Source organism: Mus pahari, chromosome 20 (assembly GCF_900095145.1).
Source record: "Mus pahari chromosome 20, PAHARI_EIJ_v1.1, whole genome shotgun sequence".
Taxonomy (NCBI): Eukaryota; Metazoa; Chordata; class Mammalia; order Rodentia; family Muridae; genus Mus; species Mus pahari.
The window spans coordinates 48,558,762-48,574,992 of NC_034609.1; the positions used below are offsets into that span (position 1 = coordinate 48,558,762).

At 50.4% G+C, this 16,231-nt stretch overlaps 1 protein-coding gene across 3 annotated transcripts in view; it reads right to left on the reverse strand.

Annotated features, from left to right (window-relative positions):
• The window catches only part of Sipa1l2 (signal induced proliferation associated 1 like 2), a 154,430-nt gene that overhangs the window by 63,063 nt on the left and 75,136 nt on the right, over positions 1-16,231 (reverse strand). For all 3 annotated transcript variants that reach the window (XM_021220025.2, XM_029532387.1, XM_029532388.1), the window contains exons 3-5: positions 12,435-14,140; positions 3,435-3,568; positions 2,492-2,680 (exon numbers count right to left, since the gene is read on the reverse strand). In XM_021220025.2, the coding sequence (XP_021075684.1) occupies positions 2,492-2,680; positions 3,435-3,568; positions 12,435-13,920 (1,809 nt within the window). In that variant the 5' untranslated portion in view covers positions 13,921-14,140. The remainder of the gene's footprint in view (positions 1-2,491; positions 2,681-3,434; positions 3,569-12,434; positions 14,141-16,231) is intronic.

Sequence of the window (16,231 nt, forward strand, 5' to 3'; positions counted from 1 at the left end):
GACCTGAGAGCAGGGACACACTCACTGGGACCTGAGAGCAGGGACACACTCACTGGAACCTGAGAGCAGGGACACACTCACTGGGACCTGAGAGCAGGGACACACTCACTGGGACCTGAGAGCAGGGACACACTCAAACATTAGATTGTCAGTTTTCTGTGGCTCAGGGCTGTGAGCAGGATACACACATAGACAGAGGGGACTGAGCCACAACTACTCTGCCCGGGTCAGGATCAAGGCTGTCCCAGACATCGGAAGGGTTAGGTGGTGGTTTGAATAAGAATAGCCTCCACAGGTTCATATATTCGAATGCTTAGTCAGCAGGGGTGGGGTGTGTGTGTGTGTGTGTGTGTGTGTGTGTGTGGTGCTGGGACTACTGAGGAGGGTTAAAGAGATGAGGAACAGTCTTGTTAGAGGAAGTATGTCACGGGGTGGGCTTTGAAGTTTCAAAAGCCCACACTAAGCCAACCTTGCTCCCAGCCCCCACTCATGAATCAAGCTGTACAACACTCAGCTCCTTCTCCAGCACCATGAGCCCCAGCATGCCACCATGCTTCCCACCATAATCATGGAGTATCTGTAAGCAAGTCCACAATTAAATGCTTTCTTCTTTTTTTATTATTATTATTATTATTATTTTCGAGACAGGGTTTCTCTGTATAGCCCTGGCTGTCCTGGAACTCACTTTATAAACCAGGCTGGTCTCGAACTCAGAAATCCGCCTGCCTCTGCCTCCCGAGTGCTGGAATTAAAGGCATGCGCCACCACGCCCGGCACAAATGCTTTCTTCTATAAGAGTTGTCTTGGTCACCATGTTTCTTCACAGCAATAGAACAGTGACTAAGTCAGTTTGTCATGATCAACAAGAAGATTTAAACACAAATGAAGGAGGAAAGGCTATGGACTTCCTTGAGATCCCACTGCTCAGCTCCGGCTCCACCTGCAGCTCAGTCTGTGATGTGCACCTGAGGCTTGGGCAGAACAAATGTGATGTCTACCTGGAGTGTCTGTGCCATGTGGCCAAGAGGGGAGGAGCAGTTGGCCTTCAGAACAGACTCTGTTACAGATGTTATACTGAGGTGTGTGTCTGGAGACGATCACGGAAGACCAGCCTATGAATTCCCGGGTGTGTAAACTAGGACAGCCTTTGAGAAGGACAAGAAGACAGGGTGCAGAGTTCTTGCTGCCCATGCAGAGGACCCAACTTCAACTCCCAGCACACAGGTGATGTGAAGCACAGGTGCTTCAACTTCCCAGCACACAGAATCACCGTTAGCTCCAGTTTTAGGGAACTGACCCCTCTTCAGGAATCATGCATACACACAGGGAAACATCCACACATAAAAATAATGTAGCTTTAAAAAACACAAAGCAAAGAAAGGGAGCTGGAGAAATGGCTCCATGGATATGAGCACGGGCTGTTCTTCCAGAGACTCTGAACTCCAGCAGCCATGTGCACGCGCACACACACACACACACACACACACACACACACACACACAGGCATTCTAGAAGCTGGGGGGGGGTTTAATTTGTGTAAACATTGTGTCAAAGCCCTCAAGACTTCACATCATAAGTTCTTTTCAGCTCTCCACAGCGTTCTGGCTCCTTGCTTGAAACATCTTAACAAAATCCCAACAACCAAATGAAGAAGCTCGAGTCTCCACACTGTGTCCTGAAGGGAAATATCAATCACAGGAGCCCAGCAAGGCTACAGACCCGGAGAGAGAGGAGCCACAGCGAGGTTAATTACTGCATAGATATCTGAACCCCTCTTGGTTGTGCAGGTGCCCTCTCAGGCAGATTGGCTTTCAGGAAAAGAAACAGCAACAGTGGCGTTAGTGTTAGAAGGGCAGAGACAGCTGGGTGGTGGCAAACTGCATCTCTTTCAGGGGTAAATAGCTTCGACAGCTATTTCCCAACAGCCCTTTATTTCTAAGACATGGGAGGAGCTATGAGAGCCAAAAGGTCAGCTGACGCTCAGGTCTACAGTCATCATAGAACAAAGCCACATCAGCATGGCAAAGCCAGGAGAGAAAGCAAGGACACACCTGGAGCCTGCCTCCACAATGGCTCCTGGACATCCAGATAGTGTCACCCACAGGCTCACAACGCCAGGCAGGCCCCACGAATCACCTGCTACGGCAGGCTATAGCTGTCATGTAGTCTGTTCCCACAAAGCAAAAACCACATGGGTTGGGAAAGATGGAGCCTCTGTGGAATTGGTTAGCATGGTCTTTGGGGCTACACACTTCACTTGAAGGCATTTATTAGAAATGGTTTCAAAGGAAAGAACATGAGAAATCTAGTGTGACAGCTCACGTTTCTAATTCTGACTACCTGGGAGACTGAGGCAGGAGGATTCTGAGTTCAAGACCAGCCAAAGACACAGTCAGCATGGTCTGGGGGCGGGGTTACACAAGTGGAAAGTCTCATTGTCAAGTGTGCAGTCCAGGCTTGCAAGAGCTTTCTGGTCGCATGCTGTACGTACCCCCTGCTCATCCAGCTTGAGCAGCTGCTCTGGGACCTTGGGGGAGTTGGCTGCTTGCCGCAGACACTGGATACTCAGCTCTGGGATGACATACTCCAGGACCTCCTTGAGGGGCAGGCCCCGGGCGGTGCCGTGCCGGGCTGTGGAGGGGACAGCGTCTTCTAGGATTGCTCCCCTCAGAGTTGTGAGCTGTGGCAAATGAGACTCCGGTTAGTACTCGTTGCTGGTCATTCACCTTGGGGTGAAGGAGGATCAATTTCAGATTGGAGAAAGCCTGTGTGGTAAATAAAGTATATGCTGCCAACAGCCAAGACAGTGGACAGGACAGTGTCACCAAACACATGTCAGTTTTGAAGAAGCTGAGCAGCCATTTGTGACTGTAATCAGTAGTTTAAGATCACAGTTCAAGGATGTTAACTGTTTACTTCAGTATGTCTTATTCTCTTGACATGCATTAGTGACAAGGGGCCCAGGACACTGCACTAAACCTGCCTTTATAGCAAACAAGGATCAGTCTAGAGCTTTCCAAGCTGTGGCTAGATATCCTCCCACAGGTTTGGTATTTGGTGCTCTGCTCTTCTTGGCCATGCTCTGTAGCACTCTGGGATGGTCACTCCTCTTCAAATTACACACACACACACACACACACACACACACACACACACACACAAGCAGGCTGCCTCAACTTTTGCATGTGGTTTTAAACTCATTTCGCACTTGTGATGGGTATTGCGTAGATGGCATCTGCTCTCACATCTCAGTCTCAGAACTGTCCACCTTCACCATGCTGTCCTATCATGCAATGCGGGCAGGACAGGCTTCCAAGTGTTTGCTTGGGATGGGACCACATAATCGCCTCTCAGTGTCCTCAGTGGATGACTAACATCAAAGCTAGGTTTTCTAAAACTAAGTAGTGTGGCAATGCCCAATAGCAGTTTCTTACCTCACTTGTCCTGAAGGCCACCCTGTAGTTGAACTGCGACCCTTCTTTCTCCCTGGGATCTTCCACCTTTTCCCTCCGGATGCTGACCGCCACGGGGCCAAGATTTTCATCTATTCCAAAGTAGTTCTGGTGCTCTGTGATTCAAAACAGCATATTTGGGAGAGAGTGACATTGTAGCAGCAGTTCATGCAGTGAGTCCTAGAGCAGTGCCACAAGGTTGCACCACGATCCTTCCCACAGCTGGGATCTAGACAGGCTTACTTAGCTGGTGTCAGTCATCTCATGGGCTCTCTGCTTTTCTACTCTGCTTTGCACTGTCACAGTATGCTGAGGGTCCCACCTCAAAGCTGCTGCTCTGTAGATGGCACCATTAGGAAGATGGGTCAGCATCCTCACACTGTGGAGGGGGAGGGGCATGGTTCCTCAAGAGTCAGCAAGGAGTCTGCACTGCTCCACTCCATACGGAAGGTGACCTTCTCACACTGAATGAGACTCCGGAGGTCACTCAATGAGCCACTCAGACTAGCCAGAGTAATCTTAGCCATCAGTGGAGTGGCAAAGGTCACCATATCATTAAACTGTCCCTAGTGTCTAAGGAGAAATTTAGAGACAGGAAGCACATGCTGGTTTCTGGGCTGTGAAGGTCACTGCTCCTACAAATCCAGTAACTCCCTCTGCCAAGCTGTCAGTTCATCTTTTCTTTCCCATAAACCCCTGGTCCTTGAAAAAACACCTGAGTCACACAATCCCACGGCAGGGATGGGTCTTGGGGTATCCCATCTACCAAGCAGAGGATGTCACAGGACACACTTCTAATGAGTTACCAGCCTGTACTCTTTTGTATAATAGCCACACGGCAGGGGACATTTAGCAGTGTGGACACAGGGGAGCACTCAAGGAAGCAATCCCCACTCACAATATGACCCTCCTCCCAGTGATGGGCACTCCCCGCTCTATGGACCATGCTCTGGACTACAGAACAATGAGGAGTCACAATGTCTCACTGTAGCTTCCATACTGATGGAATCTTACCACAGCACAGCAGAGGCAGTCGGACCTTGTCAAACACAGGAACAACTGCCATATACCCACTGACACAGTCAAGAGCATGTCTACCATTAGCAGCCACGTCAGACAGTGATTCATGCAGAACAGGAGGTAGATGGGACCCCTAGGAACTGTTCATTCATTCTTTGCTAACCACAGCCTGACCTGTTCTCCAAGGGGTTATATCCTTCAGCCCTGATTTTTTCCCACCCTTAGACAAAACACTACATTCCCCCTCTGAATGCTACCTTCTAGGTTTTAGCTACTTTTGCCCAACTCTCAGTTTTTGAGTTCGGGAAACCTGCAGCTCTGCAAGGGTCCTAGCTGTGGTTTTGTGCTCTGAGAACTTTTAGAGAGATATGAAGTCACCAAAGGGGCAACTGCCTGCTCCACTCCAGCCAACACTGCCCAAATTGGTTCTGAAATGCAGGCCTTTTGTCTTATACTGCTTGGGGACCAGGCTAGTGTAACACAGATACTCAGTCCTTCTAGAACCAGGAGGAGCCAGAAACCACAAGGAGGCTACTTTTGGGGTGAAGGAGGATCAATTTCAGATTGGAGAAAGCCTGTGTGGTAGATAAAGTATATGCTGCCAACAGCCAAGACAGTGGACAGGACAGTGTCACCAAACACATGTCAGTTTTGAAGAAGCTGAGCAGCCATTTGTGACTGTAATCAGTAGTTTAAGATCACAGTTTCGAGGATGTTAACTGTTTACTTCAGTATGTCTTATTCTCTTGACATGCATTAGTGACAAGGGGCCCAGGACACTGCACTAAACCTGCCTTTATAGCAAACAAGGATCAGTCTAGAGCTTTCCAAGCTGTGGCTAGATATCCTCCCACAGGTTTGGTATTTGGTGCTCTGCTCTTCTTGGCCATGCTCTGTAGCACTCTGGGATGGTCACTCCTCTTCAAATTACACACACACACACACACACACACACACACACACACACAAACACATACCCAGACACACGTGTGCATGCACACACATAGCCCTCAAGTTTCTGTCTTTTCTAAAAGGCTGCTGACAATTTTACATGTTGCCCACAGGCACATTGTTCTATAAGGACTCCCTGGGCAAATGCAGGTAAACACGCAGATATCTGTTTAAGACGACAGTGGCACATAATACTCCACTGAATCAGAAACCATGTTTTGAAGAACTGGAGAACTCTCAGCTCTGTCATCAGAGATGACAAGGAGCATAGCCTAGTGAGCAGAGAATACAGGAAGGTGCCCCCTCACCACTTCTTGCTTCCATTTCTGCTCTGGCTCTGGCTCTGACTCACTTACATGCCTGCATTTCTGAATGTGGATGTGGAGGTGAGGTCCCCATGGTCCATCCACAGGCACCATGCCTGTGCTGGCAGACCCTATAGCAGTTCCGCCTCACCAGTCTTTGCTAGGAACCTCTCTCCTGGTGGTGCCTTTAGTTTCAGTAAGAAGTCTGTGGAATGCCTGCATGTGTTTCTAAAGAAATTAAAATTTTCCCTAGATTTGAGAACATGCTGTCTAGCTCCTATATAGAGCATGTCCACAGACCATGAAGATGTGAACCGAGTCTATGCTCTGTCCCCTCCCCCACTTCCCCAGAGGGAACAAAGGCACCTCTTTTAAAGGACATCCTGCATCCCTTTCAGGAAAGATCTCTGTTAAGTTTGATCTGAGAAGCCCGGCCACTCTGGACAGAGGCTCATGAGCAAGCCCCTCATAGCTGTGTGCATTCAGACCCCGGCCCCCCACAGGCCGGCCTTATTTCTAAACCAATGAGCTAATGATTTCCATAAAATTGTTTCAAGAGTGAATCAAATGAAATCCTTCCCCGGCAGGGTGGAAACCACGAGAAAGCTGTTAAGTTGAATGAAAATCCACACATCACACGAATACAATAGCACAGGATTAAAAAAAAAAAAAAGAGGTTAACAAGACTGCAGTGTGGGAATGAGAGTCACAGGATCTTGGTGCTGTACCCTGGCTGCCCCATCAAGAAGGGGGAAAGGGAGACAAAGGACTGGGGTGCCTGGGACCCCAGCCCAAGGCTGTTTCTAGACTCTGCAGTATCTTAAGAGGGAGACTGATTAATTGGTAAGTCACCAATGAGTCCAGGGGCTGCAGAGATGGACAAGGGCCACCCTGCCAGGCAGTTGGTGCAGTGGTAAAGCCCACAGCAAGATCCTAGCAGTCACAAGCTTCAGGATCCACGTCCTCCAGGCCTCTGAAGCCTGTGACTCCTGTATCCTAAAAAGCAGCTTACAGGTCCTCTGCCTTCAAGAACTAGCTGGTCACTTTGTTTTCGAATGCTGCTGACTGGGGTGACATGGCACAGCTGATCACCTTTCCCTCTAGTCAACTGTGTGCCTGCATTTCAGATCGCTGGCTACACTGCACTTTAGGAGCTGTGGACAAGAGACAATAAAAGTGCAGCAAATGGGCAAGTGAAGATCCTGCCTCAGAAGGCCACTGTGAAGCCACACGCAGCCTTAAAAAACCCATACTCTTGCGTTATGAGCCCATTCCCCATGCAGGGAGATTGAGGTATTGGTGTCATGTGACTCTGATCCAAACTTAATCAAACCATTAATAAGCTTAGAAAACCCACAGCACTGAAGTGAAATAATGAAATGTTTAAAAATATTACACTTGCTTCATACAAAACCAATGAAGGCCCATGTTTTAGAAGGGGTCAAAGGTGAGAGGTTATGTGACCTGCTGTAGGACTGCAGACAGCCTGGCAGCAGCACTTCCATGCAGCTCTAGGGGATGCCTTCACATGAGAAGGGAAACCAAGCCATGGGCTGGGAAGATGGCTCTGGGTAGGCTGCTCGTCACATCCCTCTCCACAGACAACACGCATAAAACTGGATTCCGAAACCCTACCCAAATGTCATCTAACCCCTGACTGGAAGGAAGGCAGAGGCAGGAGGTTCCTACAGCGACCTGGTAAGCCAGACCAGTGGCACCAGTGAGCATTGGTTTCAGCTGGGAGACCCTGTCTCTAAAAGAAGGTTAAAGGGTCCAGAAGGATTCCTGGGGCCAACCTCAGGTCTCCAAATGCATGGGCACACATGTGACGGCATACATGGGATGGAGGGAGCCATCACTGGCCTCCTCTGTTCGCTGCAGTTCTCAGTTCAGTGGTCTTAAGAGGAGGAGAAGGAGGAGGAAGAGGAAGAAGAAGAGGAGGGAGAAGAAGAGGAGAAGGAGGAAGAGGAGGAAGAAGAGGAAGAGGAAGAGGAAGAGGAAGAGGAAGAGGAAGAGGAAGAGGAAGAGGAGAGGCTGCTGGGGAAGCTCAGCTGTCCAGCTTCTGTGCATTCTGAGATGGGAGAGTGCATGGAGCTTGGAGCTGAGCAGACGCACAGTGGGCTTTACTAGGATCCCAGAACCTGTGGGACCTTCCATGATGGTAACCTTCACTTCCATCTTACTGTACCAGAACAGAAGATGCCTGAGGTCCCTACTTTGACCATCAAGCAAGCCTCAAGAAAAGCAGCATCCTGGCCGGGCGTGGTGGCGCANGGGCTACACAGAGAAACCCTGTCTCGAAAAACCCAAAAAAGAAAGAAAAGCAGCACCCCCTTCCTGTTTCTCCATGTTAACCCACGACAGGCTGGGGTCTGGTATGAAAAGGCCTTTGCAGGTTCTTACACTGACTCCCTGTGGTCTCACTGCCTGCACAGGAAGGAGAGCAAGTGCCTGGCATTGTCCCTTAGTGCCAGAGTCCCGGGTTATCTGGGTAGTTCCTCTTATTACGAGCTCCTGGACTCAATGGACCGGTTTGCAGCAGTGATGAGTGAGGGCCAGGGAGAGAGGCTAAGCCAAGGCCATCAACAACGTCCTCTCAGAGGGGAACATGTGTCTTAGAATAGTACTCTCGCCAGGTGGTACTCTACTCACCCTGTGAATTTAACAGTGTCCTACCCCCTTTTAGTCACCGACTCTAAAATGGGAAGAAAAGGCAGGGACATGAAACTCAAAGGAAAGTCATGACTGACTCAGCAGAGAGACACGCCCCTCCCCTAACCTCAGTGACACTGGGGTGAGTGTGTGTGGAGCCAGGTGGCAGCTTCACCAGACATATTCCCATACTTCTGCTTCTGTCCTCATCTCTTCACCATCAAAACAAAGTGCTGCCTTTAATTCTGTGTCTGGGTGTGGCAGAGGCCATGGCCTCTTTCAGGAGAGAAGGACACACACACACACACACACACACCCACGCACGCATGCGCGCACATATGCACGCACGCATAAGAAATGCAGGACGCCCATGCAGTGAGACAGGCACTGCTCTAAGTCCTTTGCAGGGCCTCCCTGAGTCCTTAGCTCATCTTGAAGATGGAGCTGGGTGGGCTAGGAATCCACCAGTGTTCTCCACCTGGCCCATTCACAGTCCTAGGTTATCAAGCATTGACTTCCATAGATGGGCACTTCAGCTATGGCAAAGGGGCAGTTCCTGAGTTCCCAGACACTAAATAGGAACGTGGTGTTGGGGGGGGGGGTAGTGCAGGGTTTCTGTTTATCAGCCTGGCTGCTGAGCTTAGGGTCTTGCGCATGGGAGGCTCCAGCTCCAACCCAGTGTGAAACTCTCTGACTGACAGCATCCTTCATTCTCAGTGCTGCAGAGGAAGGCAAGCGCTGGAGAGAAGGGAGTTGGGTTGGGAGATGATGAAGACGTGAACCCAGATAATGAGGCTCCCCTGGAACAGCTTAGTCTGGGTCACCACAAGGGAGCCTCATGCCACTTCTCCTGCCCCCTGCTCCTTCCAAGTTGCCTCCACCCCTGAAGAAAGTCAAATGTGTCCTGTCAGGTGCCATTTTATATAGGAAGGAGGTGGGGAAGGAGAAAGGAAAGGGGAAACTGAAAGATGGAAGAAAAGTGAGACAGGGAAGGAGAGAGAGGGAAAGGGAACTTGGAGCTAGCATTGTCAACCTGACAAAATCCGGAGTCACCTGAAAGATGGGCCTGTGGGCACACCTGTGGGGACCATCTTCATTACATTAATTGACACCGGAAGATCCATCTTGTGAGTGGGACCACACCTGGGCTGGGAAAAATGGAGGAGACATACTGGATACTGGCTCTCACTCATTCCTCTCTGTTTCCTGACTGCTTCAAGCTCCTGCTGTCTAGATTTCCCATTCATGATAGATTCTACCTTGAACTGTGAGTTAAAATAGACCCTTTCTCCCTAAGGTTGCATTTGTCAGAGCATTTCAACATCGCAGCAGGGAAGAAGCTAAGGGGGCAGAGGGAGAGCATGGAGGGGGATCATGGGAGGGAGAGGATGGAGGGAGAGGATGGAGGGAGAAGATGGAGGGAGAAGATGGAGGGAGAGAATGGAGGGAGAGGATGGAGGGAGAGGATGGAGGAAGAGCATGGGGAGAGGATGGAGGGAGAGCATGGAGGGAGAGGATGGAGGGAGAGCATGGAGGGAGAGGATGGAGGGAGAGCATGGAGGGAGAACATGGGAGGGAGAGGATGGGGAGAGGATGGAGGAAGAGCATGGGAAGGAGAGCATGGAGGGAGAGCATGGAGGGAGAGCCAGGGCTCACAGCAGTTGGCCTCATCCTCTCTGAAACACACCCCTGAGGCTCTGGGGTCATGCTAGTCTCTACACTTGAATCCTCAGGACTCTAGCCACCAGTGTCTGGTCCCTACTGTCAATTTTATCTCAAGTCACACTGGGTTACTGGCAAAGAGCTAAGGCCCTGAGGAAGCAGGAGTCTCCGCTACACTGAAGCCTGACAGCTCTCCTCCGAGGCCATGGCCTCTCAGTCTGGGGCTTCCAGGTTTCTTCCCAGTGAGAAACCAGGGCCTTTGGTGCATTTCCTCACTCTGTGGGCTTCACAGAGCAGTCTAGAACTCAGCTTTCCAGCTACTTCCTAGGTCCTCGGCCTAACCCCCAGTCAGAAATGAATCCAAGAGTCTGGCACTGCCTGCCAGCACGGCTACATCTCCTTACCATACACTCCAGGGTGTGTACACACAAGCTATTTCTGGGAGCTGATTAACTTATTTCTTTACCAACCTAAATAGTCTCGAGCAATAATAGCTTCAAGCATTGCTTCCAAAGCTCTTCAGTGTCTCCATCATCAATCAGAGAGGGCAGAGGTCAGTGTAGAGAGGTCTTCATAAGTGACAGACAAGCCAGGTGAGAAACCACCTCCCGAGACAGACCCCAAGGTCATTAACAAGTCCACTGGTGCCAATAGTCAGGGGCAGTAAACTTGGCTCGTCGAATACGCACTCTGGATGTGAGCCGCACTTGAGTGGGAGCTGTTAAGCTTTTGCACAAGAGGACCTGAGAACCTTTCCTCCTGAAGGCCCAACTCTCCAGCACTCAGCCTGGAGACTAAGCCACTTACAGACTTGATTCCATGTGCCAGCTTCTAGCGGTAACAACAATCTTGGGGAGGAAGCCTTGTATCTCTGAGGTCATTTTCGAAAGCCAAGAGCAACTAACTGTCTTCTTCCTTTCCAGAGCTCCTACACAAGGGAGGGCACGGCATGGGGGTGTCAGTCAGAGGTTCTAGGCTTTCCTGTGACAAGGACTGAACTCAAACAGGAGAGCTGGGAACAGGGACTGGAGCATACTGGTCACAAAGCCTGTGTCGCATACAGATGGTCAGACAGAGAAAAGTGAAAATAAATTATTTTATACTATATGAAAGACTTCCGGAACAATGGCAGAAGGAACACTCACTCTGTATCTGCCCATGTAACCCACGCACGCACGCACGTCCGGTCAACGCATGAATTCTTTCAGCAGGGACTTTGGCACATCCAGTCCATGAATTAAAGAGGTAAGAGCAGAGAATGGTGGGAAACCCACGGAGTTATCCAGCTACACAGTGCAAGGAGCTACACAGAGGACAGCACAGGACGGATGTAACCACAGGACACTTAGTAAGGGGGTAAAGTTTAAATGAAGCTTGATGTCGGAGGGGAGGAAGCTTGCCCTTGGTGAGAGTTGTCCCGGTGATAGGGTACCGAGGAAGCTGCTCTAAAGCAGAAAGGCCCATGGCAGTGCCTGAAGACTGGGATGATTTCAACATCTTCTACAGACTCATATGATAAACAACGGATCTGTAGCTGGTGGTGCTACTATGGAGGGCCCTAGAAACTTTACAAGGTAGAACTTTGCCGGAAGAGCAGGTCACTGAAGTTGTGTCACCAGACTGATATCCAATCCCTGACTATCTGTTCATCCCTCCCTATGCACTGTGAAATGAAAAAATTCTCTGCGTGACATGATCCCATGTCTACCCTAAGAACACAGGGACACTTGATTATGGCCTGGACTCTCTGAAACCATGTCAGAACAAGTCCTTCCTCCTCCTAAGCTGCCCCTTGAGTGCTGCATATTTGGATCCCAGTGTGTCGTGCAGGACTATCCTCTGAGACAAACTGCCGCCATCTTCATGGGACCAGGGGTGCCTGCATGCAAGAGATGTCACAGCTGGACTTTTGGACTACTGATATCGTGAAAAAGGAATGTCAGGGAGGTGAAGGGTCCCTTACCTGAATATCCATCCATCCATCCATCCATCCATCTATCCATCCATCAGCTGTGTGCTAATTCTGCCCTAACTCAGAAAGGGCTAAAGTACAAGGTAGGGCAAGACCTGGGGAAGAGGCTCCCATCTGTGCAGCCATCAGAGTCATTCACGCTGGCCGCAGACCTTTCCACACGGCTGCTGTAAGGCCACCTCGCTCACAACCCCTTCCTTCCCTACGCTCGGTCAGTAAGTCTAATAGGCTCGCTCACTGATTCTCCAGAGTGAAAGCTGATGGAATTGTACTTTGGTTTGTCCTTAGGACATTGGGGAAGGTGTGTGTGTGTGTGTGTGTGTGTGTGTGTGTGTGTGTGTGTGTGTGTCCATCCCAGGAAGGCATTAACACAGTAATATAGAAGAGTCCCAGAGCCCCTGCAGGAAGCCAGGTGCCTACCTTTGCCATAGAAGAACTTGCGGTAGTAGTAGGCCCCGAGGTCGACGTGCTCTATGATGTAGCGTTTGACCTTCTCCCTGTGGATAGGCTGGTTCTCCCGTGGCACCTCCAAGACGGAGACACCTGCATTGGTACAGTGTGAGCTGAGGGATGACTCAAAGGAGCAGCTCTCCCCAGAGCTGAAAGAGGCTGAGTTGGCCCGAGAGAGGGCAATGCGTCTGTCGCCTTCCCCGCCGGTCTCATTGCGAAAGTATGGACAGCTGAGGACCAGGTCGTTGCTCTTCCCGTCACCCTCATCGGCATCTGGGTTCTCCTTGGAGTTGAGGTCCTCCTTACTGCCCAGCGGGGACTCGCAGCCTCCAGCTGGGCCTACGGGAACCGGGGTCTGTGACGCTGCGGAGGCCCCTGTGGTGATGTTCTTTCTCTTTCCTACACTGGCCCTCGTGGCCATGGCTTCATTGATGTTGAAGAGGATACTCTGCACATCGTAATGGGCAAAGCACCTCTGGCAACTCCACGGGCGGATGCCTCGGTCCAGGCGGCCCTCCTCCAGGTCAGAAGTGAACTTGAAGGTCTCATGCTCACTCTTGACTGTCCGAAGTTTTCGGAAGAGTGAGGTTTCCACGGACTCCGACTTTAGCCTGCGCTTGAAGGGCTTGTCTCTGTCCCTCCCCATCAAGAGGCCACCATCCATGTAGTCCAACCCTGAGATGCGAACGAACTCTCCTCTGGAAATCTGGGCCGCCGCATGGAGGCTGGGGGAGATGGCGGTGTCACAGGGAAAGAAATCTGGAAACCCAAAGGAGCTGGTCACTTTAGGGTCATAACTCTCTATTCGGTACCCTCGGAGCATGGCGAAAACATTTTCTCCAGACAGACCCTGCCTGTCAATAGATGAAGTGCTCCCATACTCCCTGTGCAGGGCTGCTCCCGTGTTGGGGTTGACTGCGTGTTGGTCCAGGACATCCTCAGTATCAATGTCACTGATGGTGATGTCACTGTTGCTCCTCTGTCGTATGGGGTGCAACCCTCTCTGGGGAGAATGGACGAAGATGTCTCCAATGGTGTACTTCGCTTCCACAAAGTCCAGGTCCAGCTGCTCCTCTGGCTGCCTGTCACCCTGGTCATTTTGGCCATTCTGGATGATAGAGGTGACACTCTCATAGCTGGACTGAGAACGACTCTCCCACAGTGTCTTGCAAGCCAGGTCCTTGGAGCAGTCCTTTTTAGGAGGCCACTCTGACACTCTGGCCCTCACGCCCATCTTGGGCACTGCTGGGGTACCATTGGCTGGCCCACCCCCACCTCCCCCACCCTCACTTGGACTGGAAGTGTTTAAAGTAGCAGGTCCCATGCTGCCATTGATGGCTTTAAATTTCCGAGCAAAATAATCATCGGACTGCATGGCTCTGGAAGGGTCCTTGAATTTGGTGGCAGCTCTGCCAAGCTTGTGCTTCTCTGCCTGTGATGGCCTTGGATCACTCATGTCCACAGGAGCAAGAAGCAGTTATCAGTAGCAGTGGTGTGAGCCACCCTCCATGGTCATCACACAGACAGAAAGGTGGCTGCCTTTTTCACCAAAAGCAGACAGCATCCTCAAAGCACAGTCTCTCCGAGACCACGACGAGCGTGCTCCAGCGGCTGTGGTGACACTGTCCCGGCTTCAGCAGCACTCTTTAATACTTCTGTCATTAGCATTCCTTTGCCTGAATTAGAAGACAGAGAACAGTCAGTTGTGATTGACGCGGTTCGGGTCAGTACCGGTCTACAGGCAATTTCTCATCTCTCACCCTTGCCTCTGCTGATATCAACCCTCCTTACACTGTCACAGAGCTCTGTTGCGCAAGACTAACTGGAGCTCTCACAGAAAACCAATACCACCACTCTTAGAGAAACATTAGCAGGATTCACTTCAGGCACCACACGAACTACTGCAGCAGACGTAAATGTGTGGAGCAGAAATGTGATCAGATGTACTTTCATTTCTCTTTTGTCTTTAACCATACAAAAATGTTGCTAACACTGCATACTTTCTCAGCTCTGACAGGCTCTCTCCTTGCCCCTCCTGTAAGTATCCAACTATAGTTCAGTTGGCCAAGATTAAAAATCTCAATCAGCTAAACAGTTGGAGAACGTCTGGGCGAGCTCCTGGTGGCCAAGACCCTTGAGAAGAAGTGCAGACATTTTCCTAGGGTAGTAACTACTTTGTCCCCAACACTAAAAAAGCTATCAGTCTGCTCATGGCCTCATGCTATTTACCCCAGAGCCATTACGTAACCGAGGAGATAAGGGATCTCAGGATGTGACAAACGGAGGGAGGGAGGGAGAAAATGCAAGCAGATGCACACACAGATATCCTGACCTGTGTTCTCAGACACAAGGGAATGGCTGCCTCTTCCCAATCACCGCGAATGACTATTTTTAAAGGATTGTAGACTGCTATGAATTGCTGTTATTTCCTACACAATTTAGACTCTTATGAAACAGTCCCTGGAAACCAAGGGAGTGACAGCAAAAAGCAAACGCTGCGGCCCTCTTCCACTGAGACACATCTGATTCTGTGAACTAGGCTTCTGCAGAACCCATCAGCCCTTTGGATGGCTGCTTTTTACAGACAATAAAAATTTAAATTTAAGAATGTATGCTGGCCAGGGGCCACCTTGGTCAGTAAGCGTGTTTATATGACAGCATGAGGACCTGAGTTGATATCCTGAGAAGCTGTGTAAAAGCCAGTGTGACTGAAGCACCTGCAGCTTCAGCACTGGCTGATGGAAGCAGGTGCTCCTAGGAGCCGTCCCTGCCACCCCAGTCAAAATGGCCAGCTCCAAGTTCAGTAAGAGATCGTGTCTCAAAAGCTAAGGAGAAGGAAGGGCATGGAAGGCAGTGAGCTGCTCCATTCCTCTGGCCTCTCAAGAGCACTTACGGGGGCACATACCCACAACCACACGCATGTGTGTGTTCCACCCCTTATCTTTAATGGTTGGTATAGAGCTATATGAGTCCCCAACAGGCAATACCAGGAAACTCATCTGTAGGTTCCTAGTGTCCATTTGTAGACCTTCTGTGTGGAGCCTTCTACCCTGGTGCCTTATCCTCACTCACTGAGCTAACTCTGGGGTCACAGCAGGAAGTAAGTGCACTACCCTGCCCAGTTCCAAGGACAACGACGAAATGGGGCAGACGTGCCCAAGGCTGCAGGAAGAGAAGTAGACAGGACAAGCAAGCCCGAGCTTCGTCACGAAATAAACAAAAACACGTTCCTTCTCAAGCTCACAGAAGACCCAGACAGAACAGCACGCGGGCTGTAAGACGGGAAGGAAGGCAAGAAGGACACATAAACAAAGCATTGATGTCGATGCAAGCATAAGAGAATCCCTGAAGCAGCCATGTGACAAAAATCAAAACCAATAATGTCCTAGCAAAACCCAACTTCTCCAAGCTGATCCAGGAATGGAAAATCCAAACAGATTCACTGTCATTGAAAAGAACAGAAACTTACACCTAACAAAGATGTGACAAAGCCACCTATGAAATGCTAAGGGCCACCCTGACTTCTCTCAGACGCTCATCTCCCTCTCCCCCTCCCTTCCCCATGTCCCGTGCACACTGAAGGACCAGAACCTAACACGTAGGACACAAAGTGGGAAAATACACAAGACCCCTGCACAGCGACCAAGGAGCTGAACCCCAGCGCTGTAGAGCTGAGTCAGTCAGGGTTTCCTGGAGGGGTGTGGGGAGGGGGTGCTGAGGTCCAGCTACCTCACAGACCCGCTAAAGCCATGTCACCCAACAGACCC